The sequence below is a fragment of the Lutjanus erythropterus genome, chromosome 7, assembly GCF_056507025.1.
Source record: "Lutjanus erythropterus isolate fLutEry1 chromosome 7, fLutEry1.hap2, whole genome shotgun sequence".
In the NCBI taxonomy this organism is placed as follows: Eukaryota; Metazoa; Chordata; class Actinopteri; order Lutjaniformes; family Lutjanidae; genus Lutjanus; species Lutjanus erythropterus.
Window position 1 is genome coordinate 8,640,093 of NC_139323.1, and position 25,044 is coordinate 8,665,136.

At 38.2% G+C, this 25,044-nt stretch overlaps 1 protein-coding gene across 3 annotated transcripts in view; it reads left to right on the forward strand.

The window, feature by feature from the left end:
• Positions 1-2,818: 2,818 nt before the first annotated feature.
• The window catches only part of ryk (receptor like tyrosine kinase), a 47,169-nt gene continuing 24,943 nt past the window's right edge, over positions 2,819-25,044 (forward strand). For 2 of the 3 annotated variants that reach the window (XM_084722551.1, XM_084722553.1), the window contains exons 1-6: positions 2,819-3,503; positions 20,272-20,393; positions 20,507-20,606; positions 21,912-22,043; positions 23,732-23,794; positions 24,425-24,566. In XM_084722551.1, the coding sequence (XP_084578677.1) occupies positions 3,293-3,503; positions 20,272-20,393; positions 20,507-20,606; positions 21,912-22,043; positions 23,732-23,794; positions 24,425-24,566 (770 nt within the window). In that variant the 5' untranslated portion in view covers positions 2,819-3,292. The remainder of the gene's footprint in view (positions 3,504-20,271; positions 20,394-20,506; positions 20,607-21,911; positions 22,044-23,731; positions 23,795-24,424; positions 24,567-25,044) is intronic. The other variant, XM_084722552.1, reaches the window with a different exon arrangement.

Here is a 25,044-nt window from a genome sequence, read left to right on the forward strand (position 1 = left end):
TTTGTGTTTCTGGTGTCTGTTTGGGTTGATATCTGCATCCTGGGATACATCTTCAAAAAGTTTGATACATTACATTTATGCATTATGGCATGTTTCCATTCAGCCACATAGTCTCTTTAGCATACAGTATTACCATCATAGACATGGTCACTAATGTCTTTTGAGCCAAGGGTCCTTCGTATGATATATAGCTGTTTATATGTATATATATATCACGCTACATATATTTAATTTAGTCACTTATTTTGTTGTCAATAATTCAATGAGCCAGTCAGTTTAAAGTTAGCAAAATCCCCTGATTGGAAGTACTTTGACTAGGGAATTATCAGTCTGGCTGGTTATTGGATTCGATATTCAACTTTTTTTTTTTTTAACTATTATTGGAATCTGTTTTTGTTTAAAATCTGATTGCTGATCAGATAAATTACTTTAAAAGTGTCTCGCTGTCTGTGGTCTCACTCAGTGTCCCTACCACAACATAATCTAATTGATTACATGTCACAAGTAATAGTCTAACACTGAAACATATATGCTTGAAAGTATTTTAGTGATGTTTTGTGTTGGAGTTTGTGCTCTTCTAAAATTTGATACCAAGGTTTTCAGTTTTACAAATGTATGTATTGTTTTAAATATCAGTTATCAGTTAATCCGTATCGGCCCTAAAAATCATTTAGATCAACCCCTGAGTTTAATGATAGGGGGCAAGCAGGACCAAAATCAAGTTATTATGCATGACTGGAGAAAGATGGTTAATTCTTTTGAAAAGACATTCTAAAAAAGGAACACTGTCTGCCATACTTAAAATGGCAACTGCTAGTTGTTACTGTCTGTGCCCACTTTGTGTCATATTGCTGGGTAACTGAAGTACACAGTGGTGAGCACTGACTGGCACAGTATAGAGACTCTAACCCTAGCTCTAACTTTAATCCAAATGAGGCAGATAGAGACATGCCTCATGGTAGAAAACACACCGTGTCTGTGTTCTCTATCATCAGTGATCTCACTCATCCACCCAAGTAACCATGGATTTCTCAAAAATCCCCTTGGAAAAAAATACCGTACTGTCAGAAAGTACTGCATCTCAAAAGTGTCTTTACCGCGCCAGTCTCTTTGCTTAGCAACTCGCCCAAATTCCACTGACAAATCCTGAGAAGTGTCTCACAACTTTCTGAAATGACAAAACTACAGACAAAGGAAAACCTAGATAAATAAAAAAAACAACAAAATCAGATTCTTCCATACAAGGCAGGAGGGAGTTACTGAATGGCTTGATAAGTATGAAAATGATGTGCTATGGCCTTCATAGTCACCAGATCTCAACCCAGCTATGGGAGATTTTGGAGCTCTATCCACAGCCATCATTAAACACCAAACTAGGGGAAGGTTTAAGAATTGTGTTTATGCCTTCAGTAGCATTCTAGGGAGAAATGTAGGCGTTTTAGCAACTCATAGTTGTCCAAAACTTTAAAAAGACACTTGTGTGTTCTACATAATGTGCATCATGTGCCAAAACTCCATAGTCACTACAATAGAGTATGAGGCTACTGTCATAGTACTCACACTGTAGCCTGTACTACTGTCAAAGCAATATAATATAATAAGCTGCGTTCTGCATTGTAATTTAATCTTGTGTATTTAGTGTGGTGTGGTGTATTCTGTATACCTTTTCAGAGGTTCATGTTTGCTTAGTGCTTATTTTATTTTCACTTGTTCTTTGACCAGGTGGAACAGCAACATGCAGGTGAAACAAGTTTCAATTAGACTTCTGAAAAAGGCAACGTTACACTCAAGGTAAAAAAAAGAGTAAGGCAGCTCTGTACCTTTCTCTATTTACTGCACTGGTCCATGATTAAAAACCACTGACCTGACACATGAAACCAAAAAACATACAGAATGCACTTCATTTAATTGTATTTTTAAAATTTTAAAAGTAATGCCCTACTACTTTTGGTGGCCTTGGTGAAAAAATGGAAAATATGGAAGTTCGATGAGGGGATCCCTTATCCCACTTCTTTTCCCAGATTTCGACTCATGTGCTGCCTTCACAAAAAATCGGAATGCCCTGTATTAGGTGCCTTTTCGACTACCCGGGAGTGCTTATGGTCACAAGTGTCTTGGAAATGTTTTAAAAGCTCATTATCGCTGGAATCACATTTATTGTGTTAAATTTCATATACTTTATGTACAGTATATGATTGAAAAAGTTACGCTATTACAATACTATTGCTGATGTACATTTGTTGGTGGCCAGTGATTGAACACAACTTAGTACATATGAAGTACTTGTACTTTACTTGAGTATATTCTTTGATTGCTGCTTTATACTTTTACTCAGCTACATCTCAGCGGGGAATATTGTTGGCACACAAAACACACAACAATGTACAAGTCTAACTGAAACGATTAGTCAGAAAATTAACTATTTTGCTAATTAATTATTTTGCATTTTTCATGCAAGGACATTCCTCAAATATTAGGATTTTTTAAAATAATTTAAATTTTATTTATAATTTGTGTTTGTGTGGTATTAGTAACCTTACTTAAGCAAAATATTTCAAAACTTCCTCCACTACTTCTAGTGACTAAATACGTACTAGAAGTCGAGAAAAAAAATGCTAAAATAATTACACAATGACAAAAAATATATATATAGAGAGAGATTTTACATTTTACTTATCAAACTGGTCATGTCCTTTTTGAGTCGTTGATTATTTCTCAGTTTGATAAAATATTTCCGACAGCACCTGAAGGTATCATTCCACTCCTGTAGTCGGAGCAGTGAGTTGCCCCCGCTGCCCCCCCTCCTCCTCTCTATTCCGAGTGAAAACTGAGATAGTGAGGAGGAAAAAGCAACGGGAGGAAAGACCATGGAGGGAGGAAGCTGGATGTATTAGCTAGTTTACAGCTTTAGAGAACTTTTTCCTTATTTCGCTTTTGCCTGCATATATCACGCGTATATCAAAGTGCCTCAATGTAGTGATATCCTGTGTGTGTTTTATGTGCTGGGACAACGTCGTAAATTTTCCGGACATTCAAACATTTACCGACAGTCTGACCGCGGACGGTTAGCACAGCCCGACGAAAGTTAGCCCGCTTCGGCTAACTTAGCCTGTCTCAGCTAGCAAGAGAGAACAAAAAACAGGCAGCTGGAAGCGGAGTTAAGGTTAAAAGTGGCGCTGCGGCGTGAAGTAACTAGTAATGTTGCCTCTTGGGATTAACTTCAGATACGGATGAGAAAGAAATTGGCGAGTGGGGAAGACCGAGAACAACTGCGAGCCAGACGACCACTGCTATGTTGGGGTTGATTCACGGCTCTGGCAGCCCGCCGGAGTCCCGAGGTTGGCCACACTCGGTGCTGTGGAGGCTCGGGGGCTTCTTCTTCCTCCTGCTGCTGGAAGGGGCCGGCTGCCTCGCCAACCCGAGCAGCACTTCAGGCGTCAACAACAACAACCACCCGAGTGTCAACATATACATGAGTGTGGAGGAGGTGAAGAAGCTGTTGGGTAAGAAGAAGGCCGGCCTGTAAAGTCTGCAAACTTTGTAATCAGTGTATCTCTGAACTGTGTCTGTGTTGTTGTGCCAGTGTGCCGCTCACTTCTGTAGGTTAAAACTGCACTGAACTTTAGCGAAACATTGCAACTTACTCTTATTGTGTTTTCAGGGCAGCCACAGTGACTCATACAGTATGGTTTAACACTAATTAGGCAGTTAATTCTCCCTGGCTCACAGTGGAGCTTTTAACGTTGTGCCAAAGAGCATTAGTTCAGTTCTAAGTCTGCAAAGTTAATTGTAATACACAAAATGTACTACATGTGCTGCACACATGATTACTTTCATCATTTGTTGTGCTAATTGTTAGGGATGTAAGGTATCTGTTTTTTCAGCTGATAATGGATAATGCACAGCTAAGGGTAAGATAATTTGATCTAGTGAGCAATGATGAATAATTTAATATTCCACAGCTCTGATCATACCAGATTTAACTGACATCATTGTTACCACAAATACAAAAACTAGTTCAGACTCTTCAAATGTTCATTTATTTTTTCTCGTTAAGTTAATCTAAAAACTTCACAAATATACGTTTGCTTTTATAGAGCATTTTGCCTACTAAGACAGAATTAAATACTTTGATATAATCTGTCAAATCAGACATTATTATAGCCATAATTTATCAGCTATAATTTAATTACCAATAAACAAATTTCACATTACTGGCTGATAATTTATCAACTCCATCTGTACTAATTGTGTGGGAAGCCTGTGGTAAAGTGTAACTGAGTTGAAATAAGGGAGTAGGTCTATATCCAAAGATTAAAAAGTTAAAGGATCAAGTCTTTATGTAATTTTTTTTTTAAGATTTTCAAGGGACAGGTGTATCTAAAATAACATTACATGATAAACATTACAAAAGAAAATAATGTTACTGTAAGATCATCATTTGCTTTGAAATGTACCCTATGCCATCACAAAAATGGTAAACAACTTGGTGGTAATTTATTTTTATGAGCTTATCTCTATATAGTAGCATGACTACATAGTATAGCCAGATCGATCTATTGTGATCTCATATCACACCTATATCAGCATTGACTTACAATTCTTTCTATTCCTTTTGTGTTTTTATTTATAGTTCTTTATAGATATTAACAATACAGGTAAAAGTTTACTGTTTCAGTGCCCTGATATCATTTTGGACAGGTAAGTTTAATAGTTTAATGTTCAACTGTAAAATGTTTTGCCTCCATTACCTATCTTTTCCACAAGGGTTTGATAAGATATATATTTTGTATTTTGTGAAATAGCTAAAAATATTGAGATGTTCTTTATCACCCAGTCCTATTCTGGATATTATGTTATGTATAAAAATATCAGCTGGTATATCGATATTGAAATATTTTTATTCTCAAAAATTATTTCTGTATCATCCCCAAAAATCCATTATTGATCAGGCTGTACTATATAGATCAGGATGTAGTACTTGACAAAATCTATAGCCTGCATATCATGTGTGACTCTTTAACGTAAATTGGTGCAATCGTTTTGCACAGTGTTGCATCGTTAAGAAAAGGGGCTTGAAACTCAAAGCAGCTTCACAGCTGTGGTGTGTCTTGACCTTGGCCTGCATCAAGAAAGGTGTGCTGATGTGTCATCAGGAGGAAGTGACATAACCCTGCACTTAAAAACTATGACCAGACCGAGATATGTGTGGTTGAGTTTTTGGTGTTAGGTTTTGTGAAGTGAGCTGCAAGGAGGTTAAGTTTCATCCAGTGTGTTGACAGTGTTGGAGTCCATTACACAGCTGCAGAAAGTGCAGAAAGTTGTGTCTTATGTATGGTATTTTACAGTCATGGGGGGACTAAATAGATAGAACTATGCTGTTTATTCTTAACAATTTGGCTGTAAATGAGTAATATTCTTCATCCTGATGTCAAGATTGAGCCAGTCTGTGGATTGGTCCTAAATTGTTAATTTAGGGTTTACTGAAGATGTCTGGAGGGTGCAGTCTGGAACTAGTCATTTACCATTTGAGTGCCACTGTACAGTCTAATGAACGGGTAGAGGTGTCAGTACGTGGCGTCGTTCTAGGGGGTGAAAGCTGATGTTGCAGCTTCTCAAACTGACTAATGTGCTCTTGTAAATAAATCTATCATTATCTTGTGGCACCAGCATTTTGCATTAGATGTAATTCAGAAGGACTCAACGAGATTTGTTTCCAACAGGTAGTTGTGTTTGTGCAAACTTTGTAGGCTGGATATGCAGAGTTATTCAGTGCTGCCAGTGTTTAGGCCCCTTTGATGTTTTGATTAAGTCAGGAGCATCATAATGATGCAAATTCATGGCAGATTTATCAGATCTTGTGATGTTTTCAAATAAGTAAACAGGTAAACAGGATGATTTTGGTCTCTGGCCTGTTGACAAGAGTATTGATGTATCACACATTGGGCATCATGCAAGAACATTTTTGTATCTTAATTTTCTCTTACTTCTTTCATGTGGTGGCACATGATGATTGTGCCACATCAGTTTTAGCAAACATTCCTAACTTCATTAAACTATTTAACTATTTAAACATGATGCCACCGTTGTGTATTTAAACACATGTTCATGGGAATTGTGAAGTAGCATAATTAAGGTCCAATAATACAGTATAAAGCTACATGTCCTGCCCCATGTGTCAGTAAGTGTTCATTCATGAAAATGCATCCAAAAGCGATAAAAAGAACTATATGAGTTTGGAGATACGAGTCCTGCTTTCAGAGGTCCATAAAGGAAAGTCTGACATTTTAACAGCGCCAGCAGTGGAATTAAGAGACTTGCTAAAGCCAAGGAATGGGAAAAAATAATGAGTACTGTTAATGCCATGTTGTCTGAAGGTCGTTCTGTCCACTGAAATGAAGATGAAATGTCTTGGTATGACGATGGCTTCCAAAAAAAAAAAAAAACCTATTTCACTACAGTTAGGTGATCAATAATTGCAACGGGAGGATGGGGGTGAGGGGAAGTTAGCATTACTCTCATAGACCTGCATATGATGGTACAGGCAATGGGCTTGACAGCAATGGTAATTATCAGTTTAAACTAATGATGATGAAAATAAGCTATATGCAGAAAATTTAAATTATATTATAATTTGACATGCAGAGTCAAACAGGATCATGTCAACTTATGTGTAATTTATATAGGATTTTCAACTCAAAATTGGTTTAAAGTAAAGAAATACACAATCCAAGCGAAAGTCTTAACGTTTGCATGCCCTAACAGCAGCATACTAATTGCACATGACTATAAAACAGGTCTGGACCACTCATAAATGGTGTTCTTTCTGAAGAGAAAAATCAAAATATGAGAATATTGGTGAATGTGGCAAGTTCTCCTGAATCCCTCATGCAAACCACTTAAGAACAAATGTATTCATACAAGTGGTTCTTGCATGGGGCCCATTGTGGCATTTAGAAAAACATTTCAGCTCTTTTCCTCTCCTCTATAATCTGCCTGGTGTCAGACCGTAGGCTGACTCTGTCCCATTTGGTTCCTCTTGTTCTCCATCAGGCTAGAGTTAATCTTCTGTTGCCAGAAGAGGGCCTCTCTTGTGGTTTGCCTGAAACCTTTTCTGGTCGTGTGGAGAAATCTCTTAATGTTTGACAACTATGTGTGTGGAGCTAAAAGTATGTGTGGACAGAAACTTCCATGATGCAGTGGCAACAGTTGGGAAAAAAACATATTGGAGGGGGGTGAAGCTGGCATCACATGGGCGATAGGCTGCTGGGGAGTCTCACTTCATATTCATGGAGAGATGTAAAGTTTTTCAACCAGCTGGCACAGCACCAGTCTTAAAACCTCACACTCATCAGTTAACATAATACACGTAATGTAGTAAAATATATTATGTAGACTATATTGTGCCCAGCTGCTTCCAGCCCTGCATCCTCACATACTCTAACATACATGCCTACAACTTCCTGTGGACCAAAAAAGGAATGTAATCTCCTAAAATTCTTCTCTAAACCTCAGTGGTCTTGTGTCTGGTAACGTTGGGAGTTTTTGAAGAATCTTGCATTTAACAAAGGGCTGTCTGGAGCATCAGACATGGCAGAGACTGGATGACCTTCTGATTTTACTGCTGGGACATTAGAAAATGTTCAATTTAGCCATAGTATATTTGGGCATGTTTAGATTTGCTTAGTGTGTTTTCTTCATTCATTAAGGCAGCATATTAATATGTGATTGTGATGTAATTTGTTTCTAAGCTTGTTATTAAGTGCATAGTAATTTGTATTTATAATATGGCATATAGTTCAGTTAGGATCAGAAGAAAAGGTGCCTTGCCTTGCCAGGCCTGTGTGTAAAAGGTCCTGGTATTGTGCAGTCTAGCATACTGGCACGCTGTCATGACTTACTGGGACACTTGAATAGCACAGAGCCATTGTTAATGTTATTACTAACCAGAGATGCACAATATGTTTTGTTTTGTTTTTTTTCCGGCCGATAATTAATTTGCCCCACTAGTTATCATGCATACCTGTTATTAACACAAAGGTCTACAGTACTGGGGCTGCCACAATAATATAAAATGGAGTAGTTATTAATTTTGCTGAAATACAGGTAGGGCTAGATGATATTTAAAAGAGTTGCAAGACCTATGATTTTAATTATGTTATAAAACAGATTAAGATACCTTTTCCACAGCAGCCATTATGACATAAAAAAAAAAAAGTAGGGTAAACCCAGGTGTTAACAATGATTAAAGTCAAACTTAATTAGGCTATATAGGTAAAATACAGTCAGGGTGCTACTATTGTACAGGTTGGCTCACTGGAAAGGCTCTGCTACACTAAATGAACCCTTAATTAGTATCATTGGTAGCAACTGTGTTTGCCCCACTATTTCATATCAGTGCTGCTGCTGTGCAAAACATCTCTCGCAGTGTCTTTGCAAGCTGTAAGAGGTGAGAGAATTAATTTTCGGCTGCTACTTTTCAGTGTAAACAATGAATGTTAATTTCTGCAGTCTGATTAAGATGCTTTTAGCCTGCTGGTGTTTGACAAGTTTTTCTGTTGAGAACAAAACATCTCTGCCTCTTATTATGATGTTTGAAAAGATAGGGTGGACTGTGTCTTTTTGAAGTTTTCTCTGGATAAATGATCCAGCTGATCACCTCATGTGATTCTCAACTATTAACGAGCAACCTCATTAGTGCAAGTTACTGCCAGCTGATTGATAGTAACCATTGGTCAAAATCCTCCAGTTAAACCTTGAAGCGCCATCACATCAGTGAGCTGATCATCTTTAAAGCTGTAGTGACGCACAGGAAGCAATTCGTCCAGTTAGTCTGAAGTTATTAGTTACATTAGTTCAACATGCCACTGTACAAAGCTGTCAGCACTATCTCAGCACCTGTTGGATATCAAAACTTGTAGTTTCATTCTCAGACGTCAGCAACTAATAAGCCGTTTTTCATTACTCCCATCAATGGAGAACAATGTAGTTGTTAATAAATATAAGACTGCTTTTATATGTTATGATTATATTTGAAAATTATTGCATATTATCAAGTTTAACATTAATGTAGTGTATCCAAACTACTATATACTACTGAAACGTATCTAATTAAGTGCTATGCAGATCACAAATGCAGGAGAGGACTTTAATTTTTTGACAATAAGAGCAGTCCCCATATCAGTCTGAAAAATCACAGTCAGATCATTTTCTGTCATTGTACACACAGCACAGTGGTTCTAAAGCGTGATGTGTCAGATTTTTTGCCAAATCCAATGAGCATTCCTTGACCATGTTTAAAATCCCCACTAAGCTCCATTTTGACCATTCTGAAGTTTCCAGTAATCCATTAGCTCTACAGGATTTTTATTCATCGCACGTTCACAATACAAAAGTAATACAGTTTGCCAGTAAAGCATAGAGACATTATTGTGAGAGGGGAAAAAGCGACATCACCAAGTAATGCAGTCTTGCTGGGAGCTCTCCGCTTTTCCAGCAGATGGACTGTCCATTCAGGATTTCATTTTGATAACTTTAACAAACAACCTGGCCCTCAAGGGGTTGGTAAGGAACAGGAAGACATTATGCCTGAACTATAACAGGGTTTTGCATGCACAGCATGTTTGTCTGTGGATAAACTACAGGCAGCATCCCTAATTGTTTTTGCATATGACTAATAGGTAGTGAACTGTCTGTCTGAACCCTGCTCCTACATTCCTACCCTCAGCTCCCACATTAGCTGTGTCTCAAGACCTGGGTTTGGATTGTGTTTCTAAACATGGAAAGATAAAGGAACCACAAGGGACAAACTGCTTACGATTTGGACCAAAAGCTGGCCAGATCACACTTGCTCTTTTTAGATATGAAGCCACTGATCCAGCTTTAGTGTTTCTGGAGTATAATGAAGGTCCAAAAAGGTTAAAACGCTTAGTTAGTGAATCGTCTTTTTGAGTAGGAATACAGTCCTAAACAGGAAGCAAATATAATGCAGACCCAGGGAAGAGGGAAGAATCAATTAATCAATAAGTCTTTTTTTCCTCATTAATGTATTTTATATGTGTGCAAATAAATAAATAAATTTAAAAAAATCAGAAAAATGGCCATCACAAAGTTTTCTAGACCAGATGCTGACATATTCAGATGTCTTATTTATTTTCTTCGACCAGCAGTCTAAAACCAAAAAACACTGAGTTCACAATGATGTAAAACAGCAAAAAGCAGCATATCGTCACATTGGAGAAGCTGTAACTGTAACTTGGCATTCCTACTTGAAAAATTAATTAAAGGAATAGTTAGGATTATTTAATGTGGGGCTTTATGTACTGCTGTGGACAGGGTCAGCAGCAAAAGGTATTTTAGCCCACATAAAAAAACAAAAATCAGTTTAAGTATATGCTATATTTAGAACATTTTTCACCAGTTTGCTGCCAGATAACCTTCTCCAATGAGAAACTGGCATTTTGTGCCCAATTATTGCTCTCTCCAAACAGACTAAACTCCATGGTTGAAATTGGTAAAACACCAGTGCCACACAATAACACAAACAACTAACAGATCGAGGCAGCAGAAGAACAGCAACTAGGGATGAGAATCTCTTGGCTCCTTACAATTTGATTCGATTCAGATGGCTACAATGTGATTATAAACCAATCATTGACGTATTTTCATCAAAATTTTTAGGTTTTAAGCCAGAGTTGGCATTTGGATTGTCTCTGTGCAGTTTTTCACGTTTCACATCCTCCTCATCAAAACTAAAGAACTACCCTAGTAGAGTGTAAACATGACACACACATTTATATGTTTTACATGTCACTGTTCAGTTGGTTCAGCTGTAAGGAACATACAGCCCATCTTGCAAAAGAAAATTTGGTTTTCAATTTCTGATTATTAACTTTTCTGAATCGATTCATAGTCTTTATAGAGAGAATTGCAATGCAGTCCCTTTTGTCCCTGACCTCGTCCACAGCAGCATATTGCTTAGCTTCCTGCTGGTGTTTCTCCAAACTGGGGGTGTGCTGAGCGCCATCTACACTCCCTGTCAGTAAACACCTCATGCAGCCCCATATTAAATAATTCATACTATCCCTTAAACTGGTTAATTGATTATCAAAATAGTTTTACTTTTAGTTTTAAAGTCAATCAATTAGTCTGCTAACTATTTAAGCTCACATTTTGAGCAGCGGGCACCAGCAGTTACCATATTTTTGTTGCATGTGTTTCACAACTCCAGTGAGTCTTTCAGAAATGTATTGCAATTGTTGCAAGAGAAAAACTGCATGACACTGCTCACTAAACACCCGGCGAATCTTAAAGACTACATTCATAAACCCCATGACATTTCACAGGCTTCATTAGCTTTCCTTATTTCACAGTTTTCCTGGCATTTGGACCCTCGATGTGATAATTTAGAAGATGAGGGATGAAGTAAAAGTAGGTTTTCTGTACGTTCATTTGCTGTCTCCAATAATGATGACCTTTTTGAGCACAGTTTTCCGTGGTAGATTCACCAGTGGACTTGATCCCCTAACACATTACTCTGAGGAATTTTTCTGGTGGAAAGTGAGCACTAAGAGAGTCTGTTTTCAAGTTCTTGCAAGGCATACTTACTGCGTCGCTGTAGTAGTGCTGTGCTTTTCCAGTCAAAGCAAAACCATAGCTCCCCTATTCCACAACCAAAATTAGTATTGTGTAGACAAAATAAGCAGTTTTCCATTAAACTCCTTTTTTTTCCAATACTTTGCTCATGGGAAAGAGAAATATGTTTGTTTGTTGTGTAGCTACAGTTGTCGACACATTCTAGTCCAACTCCACCTGGTGTTTTAATTGTAATCTGAAATGTTTCACTTTTTCATTGTGACTTCCAACAGGGAAAATTTAAGTCATTTTTTTCCAACCACCCAATCAGATGAGTTTGGCTTAATTCCTCTGGATGAGCATGCACAAATGGAAATATCCAGGTTTATAAAATATGCGAGCAAGTGTGTAAAATCATCCTTGTATTCTGAAGAGCCAAGTGCATGTTGGTTAACCAGCTTTCCTCCCCCCACTCTTCCAAAGAGCTGAAAGGCAAGCAGGGGCTTTGAAAAAGGGCCTGTGAACAGCGAGGAGTGATTGGCAGCAGCATTCATTTCCTTCATGCCACTCTCCAAGGATCCCGTGGTTGAATAGCGGAGCCCCTGCTTTCACGTCTTTTGTCTAAGAACTGCTGCTCTTAGACAAAAGATGGACCATCGCTTTACAGGAGATTCCCATTTTATAAATTGTTGCCCTTGTGTTAAAATCTGAACATGGGCAAAAGAAATACATGATCATGTTTTGTTCTGCTTGTTGCACTATAATTCTCTTGAGCCATTCTTGAGTTAGATTGATTTAATTTTGTTGTTATATTGTGGAAAAAAATATTGGGAGTAGTAGATGTTAATATCAGATCAAGCCTTTTAGTTTCTGTTGCATTTTAAAGAGAGTTTATATTATTTACTTAAGAAGCACACCTTTCTAAGCTAAAAAAATACAAAAATATTTGACCTTGCACACACAGCCCTGCCTTTCAAACTGCTGCTGTACTCACAAAGCTGCCATGTCAAACAGTATCCAAAAATAGATGAATAAGGTTGTGTGTTTGACACCTTTTAAATGACCAATTAGTCGGGTCAAGATGAAGTTATTCTGCCTCAAACAGCTTATCATTTTTTTCAGTAAACCATTAGATATTTGTTGAGTAAACTAAGGAGCCCCTTTAAGCAACAAATAACCATCAACGTGGTGCCTATAAAGGGACAGCGGCAGACAGTCTTGCTCAGTTTCCTTACTCTGCCTTCATCCTTGTCTGCCCTCGGGGCACTTCATAGAATAAAAGAGGGAAACTGATGTATGGTTTCTTTGAAGTGAGTCAAAGAAAACCACAGAGATGTGACTTAATGTGTGTTTTTCTTCTAGCTGCGAGATACTTTTGGAGTGACTAGCTCTGCTGTTTCAGCCTGAGTGTTGGTGTCTTTGGTCCGGATGTTTGGTCTTGTTTTTCAGATAATCATCATCTGTAAAACATCATGATAATTGAATTCTACATTATTATTGCTCTTGCTTTAAGCACTTTAATACTTTGATCATTTTATTAATAGCTGGAAGTAAAGAGACCTCTGGTTTTCGATCAGGACACACACCAAAGCTTGGCCATGTCTAACCATTCCTCTAGCAAGAAAAGTGTGTTGCTGCCAGTGAAAAACCTCACCAGTCGAGTTTCCATCCAAATGTAGTATAAATTTTAACGAAATTTCCCTAAAATCTGCAAAAGAAATTGTAAATTGATGCACATTTCCATCCACCGCTATTATGTGCCAGTCAAACTAGAAAACAGTGTTGACATTTATGTTTATTTTGTATGGCCTATTAATTTTAGGACGGTTACGGGATCTTCATCGATTTGATGTTTTGGTTTGCTGTCATTGTTTGTTTTGTGTGTTATCTCATGCCGTTCTTTACCAATTCCTGTCAGTGTTCTTCAGGAAGATACAAATTCTTACTGAAGGTTTAAGCTGAAGGACAACTGAAATTATGTACCCAGTCTTCTGCAGACTTTATAACCTAGATAAAGAGTTGAAACACAACAACCCTCAAGTGCCCTGTATCTGTGAGAGCCAACTGTGAGATGGGGATGGCATGTCAGGTGATTTCCTGCTGAAATTGTTAACCCAATGCCTCGTGTTAGAGTGGATGTTATTAAAGCAAAGGAGGGCCATTTGAAGATTCAAAGGCAAAATTACGTTTTCTTGAAAAAAGCCAGTATACACTTTTTGTTCTGTATAGTGTAACATGTTTTCATTTTCAAGTTTTAGTGGACTTTTAAACAGGGTGCATTATAAACAAAAGGTAGTGTACTATCAAAGTGTATTGCCCTTCAGGTTTTATGGAAAAGCTACAGTTGATAGCCTGAACTATTTGCTGAAATATTAAGTGAAAGCACATGTCCTTTATTAGAGACAGTCTAACAAAGTCTTGCTATCATTTGAATCAGCACTTAAAGCACTGCCTATTCTGGATGTGGCTTGAATGTGTCATCAATTATGCTATAATGTTCATGTTAAAGTTTCTGATTTGTGTAAGGTATTTGTCCTGTCATTCATTTTTTGATGAACACTTGTATGAAGCAGTGTAAGGTAGTTGCTTTGCATTTTTTCATGGTGAACCATTTTTTTTTTTCATGAAAAAAAAGATGTTGAGGCTTTTTTCCTGCCATTTTCCTAAGCATGCTGGTTGGCAGCAAACACTTAATAGTAAAACTCTGGTTGTAGTGATTAATCTTACATAGTGAAGACAGGAGCTGTAATAATATTCCTTGATATTGTTGTCTTTACCTGTCAGCTGATGGATTGAACTGCTCATTAAATCCACAGAGATTTTAGCTTTGGGCTACATAACATGGTTTTTTTTTTCAATCACAGACCAAACCCTCAGTTTATAGCTTCTCTTGTGTGTCCAGTATCTTAGATCTTGAGATTCTTTTTACATTATCCTCCCCTCTCCTCCCTCATTCTTGCCTGTGGATTTGTTTGGAGTTTCCAGTTGATAGAGTTTCACGCGAGCCTTCATTCTCTCTTTCCTTGGTTTATGTGGCCAGTATCTTCCCAGTGAGAGGCTAATGATGGAGCTCCAAAATGATCAAAACCAAAGTGGCACTGAATGACTTCAACACTAACCAGCTGCACTTACAAACTTTTTCAAAACAAGTGCATACGTAGGCATATACTGTACAGGACACTGTGTTTCTCTGCTGCGTGTACGATGTAACCGTCCTAAACAGGAAGCAAAACCGACCCTTCTCACACAGCAGAACGAACAGGAGAGGTGGAGACCGAGGGTAGATCGCTCACGGATGTTGTCGTTCTGTTAGATGGATACAAAAAAAAGTGAAAATGGGTCACTAAATGTACTTCAGCAGCTGCCCAAAATGTATAAGTTTGAAAGAAATACAGAGAGGGTCATGTCTAGCAGGGAACCCCAGACCTGCAAAAGTTTCCACAAGATTGCCCCATTGACACGTATGTTCTGTGTACCATTCTTCAGAGCTCACAGGTTTTCTCACAATTTAGTTTGGTCCTTCCTATTGTTTTATTATTGTGTTTGTGCTTTGTGAATGAATGCCTCACATAACACGTGCTGTCAGAATAGTTTAAATCAAACTTAAACAGAAAATGTTTTGTTTTATTGATCATTAATGATTAATCCATTATCGGTTGTTAATGTGTTAAGGAATATTGGTTAAGGAAAATGCGCAAAATTTGCATCCGTGCATGTGAGACGAAGGCATTTCATTTTGATGTAAAGAATGAGGTGACTTCATTAACAGTTCATCCAAATCAAAAAACATATTTTTCACCTTACCTGTAGTGCCATTTTATTAAGGCGCCACTATATGCTAAAAAAGCCTTATTACAATTATTCTGACTGAAATTGCAATTCAGATATTGCAATACAATGGGAATTATCATTTTGCATTACATTTTTAATTTTTACTGAAAAAGAAAAACTATTGAAATCATGATGATGTGATATTCGTCGGGGTCTGTACCAAACAAACATGTTTTCTTACATCTGGAGAACAAGATTTTTAGGCCAAGGCATCTTTGCAGCACTGCGGTAATTTTATTATAATGCTGTTTTCTCGCACATTTTTCCTTTTTCAAAAAATTGCGATTTGGTTCTGGTTCTGCTATTTGGCCATATTGCAATTTCAGTAATACTGCGATTAATTATGCAGCCCAACTGTTTATCCATCTAGATGGTTTTGGCATGAGTTGTTGAGTTTTGAAATATTGGTCTTAGAGATGTCTGCCTTCTCTCAAATATAATGGAACTAGATGCTCAATCAATATTTTTCCAGAACTCATGATAGTACACAGACTTTGTTGTGAGCAGTTTTATGTAGGAACTACTTTCTAAACTACTCCCACCAACCGCATCACTGCACAGAATGAAGCATGTATTCTTTCATGGACAACAGACTCATGCTTGGGACAGTGTGGTATGTAAACAATAATCAGCTGATCTGTAACCTCTTGTCCATGAGTAGATGCATCCTTCTGCGATTCCTTCACGTTTTTGTTGTGTTGTCAGCAATGTTGAAGTAAATTGCTGTTAACTTTAGTGAGTTACTCTGATACTCATGGTGTCCTTTGAGATGTGACAGCTAAAGGACATGTTGGAACCTTTTTCAAACCTGTCTGAATACAGCTTACATGCTACATGTCCTGTACATTGAAAGAGTTTTTGGTCACTGTAATAATTCCTCCTGTGCATAGTGGATTAATATGGGGCTTCAGCAGTTTCAGTGAGTTAAATCAAGTAGGCAGCACAGTCTGGGAAACCATAAAGAAGGAATTTCATACTAAAACACTGTTACTGTAGAAAATACGTAGTTGATTTGCCAAAAGACTGATGAAGCCTCATATTAGCTTTGGCTAAACCTTAGAATGCTTTTTTGCACAGAAAGACTGTAGAGTGTCTCGACTATTTCTTACAGTGGATTCATGCCAACTAGTAACTCTCCCTCAGTCCAATACTGATGTTAGCGTTTTATAGAAACAGACAAACATCAACAGTAAACTGTAGTGATGATTTTCAGTTGGTTCTTATGGCTGAATGTCACTGTGGGCTAAACTTTGCATCAGTGAAGCTTATTCTTATCCATAATTGCACACATTGGTATGTGCTTCTTAACTGAAGGGCTTGCTGACCTCTTATTGAGGCTAATTCATGAACGATTTTCACAGAGACAGAAAACATTGCATACTGTAATGTGAGGTATCAATATGAGATGAAAACTTGAGCAGCACTCAGACAGCACCAACCTCTGCCAAGGCCAAATGCCTGATCTCCCTGTCTTAACGAAAGTGAAAAATAATTTGTGTATCTGCCTTGTGATCTGCCATTCCATAATTTAATAGGATCTTCCTTGGCCCATGCTGCACCCTTCTACCAAGTTTCATAAAAATGGGGTCAGTAGTGTTTCTGTAATCCTGCTGTCAGATGAAGAACAGCACCAAAGGCGGAGGTGACAAATGAATACAGTATGTTATTGTCTTGAAAAGGTGATGTAACATTTATTTTTGGGTTTATTTCACCAACAAAAATGAGGCACTAATTTGGATTTTCTCTGTCATTGTCATTTCATTTTGTTTAAGTGTGCTAGAGTTGAGTGTTTTCAGATCAGTGCAGGTGACACAGTGTGTTCTGCCCTGGCTATTGTTAATCACTCAGCATCAGCAGAGAGAAATGGAAATGTCCAGCAGGAAATAATCCCTCAAAACATAACATGCTGCCAAGTTATCCGGCAGGAATTCAAAATGATGTTGTTATTTTCCATTAGCATTTAAGAAGACTGAAGCATTAGAGACATTTGCATCTGTAGTGACAAACAGCATGATGATGTAGTGAAGTGCTTTATGTCGTGACCAAACACAAGAATCTTGTTTACTCGCACACCTTATAGCAATGCTGTTTTCATTCCAGAGAATAGAGAGTGTGAGTCAGTGATGAAACTGCAGTGCACAGTTCAACTTCCTTCACCTCAGGAACCACTTATTCCCTGTCCTCAGTCTGTGTACACTGACAGGCTCCTGTTGTGGTTCCTGCACATTCCTGTTTTGAAGTTGTTGCAGTTAGGGTGTATGGCTATGGTGCTGTGGGAGGGACAAACTTGAGCTCACACTGCTCCTCTTTGGGCTTTTATGTCTTGTTGCATAGTTTAAGTGGTATCAAAGCAGTATGGCCACATGTTGAGACAAAGGAGGTACAGAGAGTTGAGTTAATTTACACAGCGATCAGTTGTATCAGCTTGATGTGTTAATTAGCAAAAAAAATCAATTTCATCCAGATTAGTGCAAGTATGATTAGTGAAGCAAATGTAGGTTACGTTACTGCCTCAGGGACAAAAAGAAATAAAAGAAATCATTTTATTCGCTTATCCTCAAATTAGTAATATAATACTATGTTGCAATACTGTACAATGCTATTGCATTTTACTTACACACCTGTTACCTACTACCTACTAGGGTTGCAACTAAAGATTACTTTCATAGTCAATTAATCGGTCAATTATTTTCTTGATTAATCGATTAATAGTCATTTGCCTCTATGAAAAATGTTGATCACTGTTTCCAAAAGTCCAAGATGGCATCTTAAAATATCTTGTTTTTTTCTACAAGCCAAAGATATTCAAATCATTGTTCTAGAGGAGTAAAAAAAAAAAGGGAAAATATTCCCATTTAAGAAACTGGGATCAGATAATTTTGACTTTTTTCCTTTAAAAAAATGTTCAAATCAGCTCTAAATACCCCCACACTGAAAAAAATAGAATTTTATGGGAAAAAAATTACATAATTTGATGTCTACTTGCTACATTTTTTGTGAGTCTCTCACCTACATCCCATCCTCCCTTCATCAGCAGCTGGGGTTTTCTCAGTTTTCACTAAGAGTTGAATGACAATATGTTCAGGTCTAAATTAAATTTTAACAAGGGCTGCACAAGGAATCAAAATATTATTGAAATCGCAATATGGCAAGTGCAATTTCCAAATCACAGAAGCTGCAATTTTTTGGTAAAAGAAAAATGTGTGACAAAACTGCTGATGAAGTAGTGTAGAGCTGAAGTAGTGTAGAGCTGCAGAGATGCACTTGCATACAAATCTTGTTCTCCAGAAAACATGTTTGTTTAGTGTCCCATCATCAAGGTTTGAATAGCTTCTTTCAGTGACGATGAAAATTGTTATGCAAAAATGATAATTCCCACCAATAGTGAATCATATTGTAATCATCATCTTTCCAAAAAAGTTCAAATTGTTTTTTTCTTTTACCATATTGTGCAGCATTAATTTTAACTCTATTTCAGTGGAAATGAACAAGCAGGAGTTTGTTAATTGAAGGAAAGGAAAGCCAGCAGTGCAACTCTTTGGGCTTGGTTAGATACTAGTTTATGTAACACCCATCCCCTCTCTGAGTTGGTAAATGGCTGAGAATGTTTTTAATTGAGCCAATGTGAGAAAGGTCTATGAGCCAGAGCTCTGAGACAGCCCGAGGGTATTGGGGGAGCCTGGGCACATTCTTCCCCTCTCTTTAAACTAGATACTCAGAGACTGATAGACAGACCCCACTCTGCCAGACAGACGCTTTCAAGGACTGATAGCACTGCCCCGGGCCAGGGGTGGGGATTTCACCAGCACTCATTTGACTTGTATAACTTTTTGATGCAGCAGGAGGCCCATGAAGAAAGTTTCTAGCTTTGAGATTGGTGACGTGAATAAGAAAAAAACACAACATACAGTGCTAACCCATGTAGCTGTTTGATGGTCGTGCACTCTGGCATATCTTGAGGTATGCATTAACTAAAGACTGGAAGGTAGAACAGACTGGGAGTTCACATTTTTTTATCTTAGGCATTCCAGTCCCTTCCTCTTAACTCCTTCCCCTGCCCAATTTTGTTTCCTGGATAGAAAATTGCGGTCATATTTTGGATGTTGTCTCACTTGAACGTTTTTGAAGTTTTTCACTTGGGCACTAAGAGGTCTCAAGTACTAACAGATGTGGCAGTCCATCTCTCCCATTGGGGGGGAAACCCTCCTAATCCAAGCTGGCAGTTTTGAGTGGATATTTTACCATTTTCCTCAGCCTCGCTCTGTGTGTGTCTCTAAATCTGCCTCTAAATTAGAAAATGTCTTGTCTTTTGTGTCTGCTGTGGTGGGTTTTCTTCTTAATTTCTCAAAGTTTTCGTAAATCACGTCATTTTCTCCTGCAGTGCTCAGGGACAATAAAAATACAATTCCTGGATAATAGAGAAACTTGTCCTTAGAGATGAAATGATTAGTCTGTGTTTTTTAATATATACTTAAATTGTTAGTGTTCAGATTTGAAAAATGTGAGGTGGCACCCCCATGATACATTGCATGCTTATACGCTGTAATAGTGTTTACTATGAGATTGCTGTATAAGACAGGTTTGCATTTGTGCTCCCATTTACAGTGATGATTTAATAATCAGTCAGAAATAAACAAGAAAAAGTAACTCAACCACCAACTACAGGAGTAATAAAAACCGAGTGTGAGGTGATTGCATTTCTTTTACTCATACTCACATTTACTCAGTAGAGGGCACAGAGTGAGTCAGTGAAGTGATGAGAGTTACTTAAGGGCTGAGATGAGAATTCCTAAGAACTTAGGAAAAAAGTTCATTTCAAGCGTTGCTCTCATGAAGTAAAATTTTATGTCTTCTGTCCACACACAGGTCTAGACGCAGAGCTCTACTATGTGCGAGACAATGTGGTGAATCATTACGCCCTCTCCTTCACCCTGCCTGTGCCCAGTGAGACTAACAGCCTTCACTTCACATGGCATTCCAAGACAAAGGTAAGTCTGCGTCGGGAATTATCGATTAATCACTTTAGCCCGTGCTTACATGAGCACGCACAGGCAAGCCGTTTATGTTTTGGTAACTTTTGTTCTTCATTCTTTGTTTGTAGGTTGACTACCGGCTTGGCTTCCACATGGAGAACCCTATTGCCATGAACCAACCACGGAGTAACATCTCCAGTCAGGGGGAGGTGCCCCGTGTTCCCTCGGGTTTGTCAATTATTCTCTTTGTTATCATTCACACATATGACTCCTGCATGCTTCCAGTTTGTAGACTTTCAAAAATGCTGTCAGTAACTTAAAATCCGTACTTAAGGAAAAAAAATGTTGAGGAGTTTTAGTTGCAACTCAGTAGCATGGTTTAAACATTATTCTCACTACTGTATCATCTAGACCCCTACACTCTTATTAGAGGAGTAGTTTGGGAGATAAGCGTGTTTTCTTTTTGGCAGAGTTGCATGAGAAGATTTATACCTCTCTGATACCACTCTCATATCTGTCTATTAAATATGAACCTCAAGCTGGGAGCCAGATAGCTTAGGTCAGCTAAAAGACTGAAAACAGGGTAAAACTGTTAGCCCTCTGTGGCTCTGTGGCTTTGCTCCTACTCTGGATGGTCCATATCGGATGTGACTCAGCAAAGCTCAGCACATTATAACTGGTGGATGGAGGTAAAAAGATCAGGCTCCCAGCATCTCTAAGCTCACTAATAGGCACATATCACTTGTTTAATCCATACAGAAACACAAGTGTTAAAATGCCATTTTACGGTTTTATGGGGGGTTCTGTGTCTGACTATTTCTCGGCCAGAAAGAAGAACTTCAGGCGTCTCTGCTGGTTGCCCAATTACTGCAAAAGGAAATGTTCCATCAGTGAAGTCAATCACAATATGACAAATGATTAATATATACAGTCTAAACAATGATCTTTACAGTAATGTGCGAAAAAAGTTTTTGTGTAGGGACACTGGTTGACAGCCTGACAGCTGCCTTCATGTCCACACAGTTACAGTGTTACAAAGACGGACAATGTGTAGATTTTATTCTGAGCCAAGGTTGAATCCATGATGTCACAGATCACTGTCTCTGTCCTCACATTGATGATGCTCATGTTAAAGTCCTTGGATAACAAACTAATATCTAACTGTGATTTCATGTTTTTTAAAACTTTAAACATTTCTGCAAATCAATTAATTCCCATATGTACCTTGATATGTCAAAGCACATATCTGAACACATTAATGTAACTGTATGAATGAGAAAATGAAGTGGGGCTCCTTCAGGCTCTGCAGGAGGGAGTGAGACAGAGAGAAACTCACTGTTGAAAACCTGCGAGTGAGCAGGTTAGCTTCTGTTTAAGATTAAGTTGTCTCTTTCTGAAACAGAAAACCCAGAGCTTCCCTCATCTCAGACTTAACAAACTCAGAGTTTTTATTAATCCTGCTTTCTGAAATAAAGCCCAGATATTATGCATCTTCAGGAGACCAGGTTTCTCTAAATTTGTATGTCTCTCCAGTCTTTAGAGTGGACCTCTTCTGTTCCGGCAAGGTAGATGGAGAGGCTGTTTTAACAGTGCAGCTCAATCTGACCATCCATGCCAACAACTACACAGTGCTCAACTTCAAGAGGAGGAAAATGTGCTATAAAAGTAAGTATCTTAATATAGCTAATGTGTAGTTATAAATACTCATCAACAAAGTAGTGCAGCCTTAATTGTTTTTTCTTTTTCTTTGAGTGTTATTATTAAATGTATGTAAAGCTTTTTTCATAGCAGCTATATTAACATGTTATTTATAACACCTTTTATGACACTGAGATAAAGTATTTTTTTCCAAAATATATTCACAGAATATGGAGGGTAGGACAGGTTTGCTTAATTTTGTCAGCACTGTGTGTCAGATACTCCAAAGAGTTAGCATTATGGCTTTTCCACCATCATGGAACTGGCCCTACTCTGGTTTGTGCACCTAATTTTGGATCATTTCCACCAAAAATGAATTGATTCAGAAATTGGAACCAAATATCAAGTTTACGGGTTGTTGTGACTTGTGACGTCCTCTGTTGATGACATCGTTGATTACAATGGTTCCACTCAGATCTGTTGAAAATATGAGCTAGTTCACTAGATAGTACCAAGGTTCCAAGAATCTTGAATGGAACCGATTCAAGAACCACAGTTAATTTGGTGGAAAAGAGATGAACAGGTTTTTGTATTCAGTTCTGTGCTATTTTCAGACTGCCTGAACATAATTACATGTGGCCAAGAAGCTTCTTGCCGTACACCCCATGGAAACAAATTCATTCCCATCTTATTTTTAGCGTTTTGAGTCAAATTAGCAGCCATAAGAGGTTCTTTGTATGCCCGAGTGCTACTCAAAATGTACACTGAGCAATCATACCTGTCAACTTCTTTTTGGATTGTACCCATAGGGTTGTAGCAGATGTATGCCGCAAGCAATGTAAGCTTGCTTTTTAAAATTGCACCCTGAGCTCGCTGACTTATTGCCATTTTGAACTAATGGAACAGAAACTTTTTAGGAACCCAGGAGCTTAACCTAAAAAACAATGTCTGTTTTTTGTCCCAGGGCCTCTAACAGAGAGTCTGTTCCTGTTAAGTAGGAACTGTCCGTTCGAAGAATTCCATTTGTTAATTAGCAAAACACAAGCTAAATCATTTTTTTTTTTTTTTTTTTTTTGTCTTCACTTTATTGTATTTTGTTTGTACTAATAACTGGTAAAGAATAAGACAAAGGACTAATAGAACTCTGGATGGGAAATTTATTCAGTGTTTTTGACATTCTATTTTATGCTGTGCTCATTTAAAGAGAGGGAGAGATAAAAACTTCATTCAATGCTTTCACTTTCTAATGCAGCAAAAACAATTCTCCTCACCACTTTGGAGAAGGGCTTTTTACGTTTCTGGTAATTTTAATTTACTTCAAGGCTTCCACACCTTTTTTTTCAACATTGATTAGAACATCACAGACACACATCTTTGAATTACATAGATTATTTTAAATTCATCCTACGACCACATTTACAGTGTCGTTGTGTGCGAAAATGACATCTCACAACTACTGTTGCTTTTTAATGCAGCTTCAGTCTGATTTGATATATCTTTGGAGTTAGTGAGATGTGGTGGAATTGCATGGCTCTCTATTTGCTGGGTCTGTGGGTTTCAAAATTACTGACAGTGAAAACTTCTTAAAACCTGTTAAATACAAATGTGTTTTTTCTTTTTTTCTTTCCCTTACATATTCTACTGGATATCACAGCTGTATGAATAAGGCCTCCCATTCAGTTGATTTAATTCTTTGCTTCTTTCTCTGTCAACAGGAATAGATTCTGACCAAAAAATTCCCATTCCCCTCAACAATGCCACTCTTCCACGGCCTGACTGTGAGTAATTCGAAGTCCACATTCTGCTCTACTTATACTTCTCTAGCAGCTCCATGTATTGTCTATCATAGGTGGCATCAGCCTGATAAGATGGAGGCTGGATTATACTGAGAAGCCTCTCTGTATAGCCGTGCACATCAGTCAAACTTCCCGTAACCAAGGCATATGATCTTAGAGCCCAAAGAGAAGGATTTATTCTCCCATTGAAATGCACTCTGTCAGCCCCCACCCCCTTTGAGTGGTTGTCCTTTTCCAACGGGATTTATTCAGACTCTTTAGTAACAAAGTGCCATTAGTGAGTTGTATCCCTTCTGCTTGGGTAGGCCCGAGGAACCTGGGGCCCTCAGAGGCTTTTAGAGAGGTGATGAGAAAAGCTCTCAGACACTGGATCCTGGGCACAGCCTCTGCTATTCCAGGCCGCCATTAACTCAAAAAGTGGAGCCCTCGGTGCACTCATAGTTCCTCTCTCTCTCACTCATGTCTTTATGTCATTGCCTTACCTCATGTTTTTGCTTTGATTCTTTCATAATAGCCATGGCTGTTTTCTCTAATGAGCATTTTGTGTGCAATAATGCCCTATTTTCTCCATGGCTTTTTCTTGATCATCAGTGTGTGGTTTGTTTTCGTTAGTAGATGGTGTGACCACCCCCACCACCTCCACCCAGGTGTTCTATATAAGCGTGAGCGTGTGTTGCATCGTCATTTTCCTTGTGGCCATCATCCTAGCCATCTTGCACCTGCACAGCATGAAGAGAGTGGAGATGGAGGACAGGTTTGTCTCTTAAGTTTGTCCCAATTCCAAACAGGCCGCAGTCATTGTTCGATATCAGCTAAGAAAAGTGCACTTGTTACATTGAAACTAATGAAAACCAGCACACACCACAGAAGATTTACAGCTTTGTTGCTGTCACCTGTGAAAGTTACGTTAGTATTTTGAGTGCTGCTGTTCAAAAACCAACAAAAATAGGTCATCTCCACAGAGAGAATTATATCAAGTTGAAACCTGCACTTTAGCTTTCCTGTCATTCACTTCCTGTAATCTGCACTCCAGATGGCTGTAGGCAGCTACACAGGTTATCAGATATCTGCATGAAATGCAATCAACACATCCTCCCTTTGCTATTGATTTGAAGAGGGTAGGCATCATGACAGTGGCAAATTTAAATGGCACAAAGATTGTTTTCTTACATACCATGGGAATCTGCCTAATGTGATATTTTCACTAAATTTAGTTGCTGTAATGTTATTTT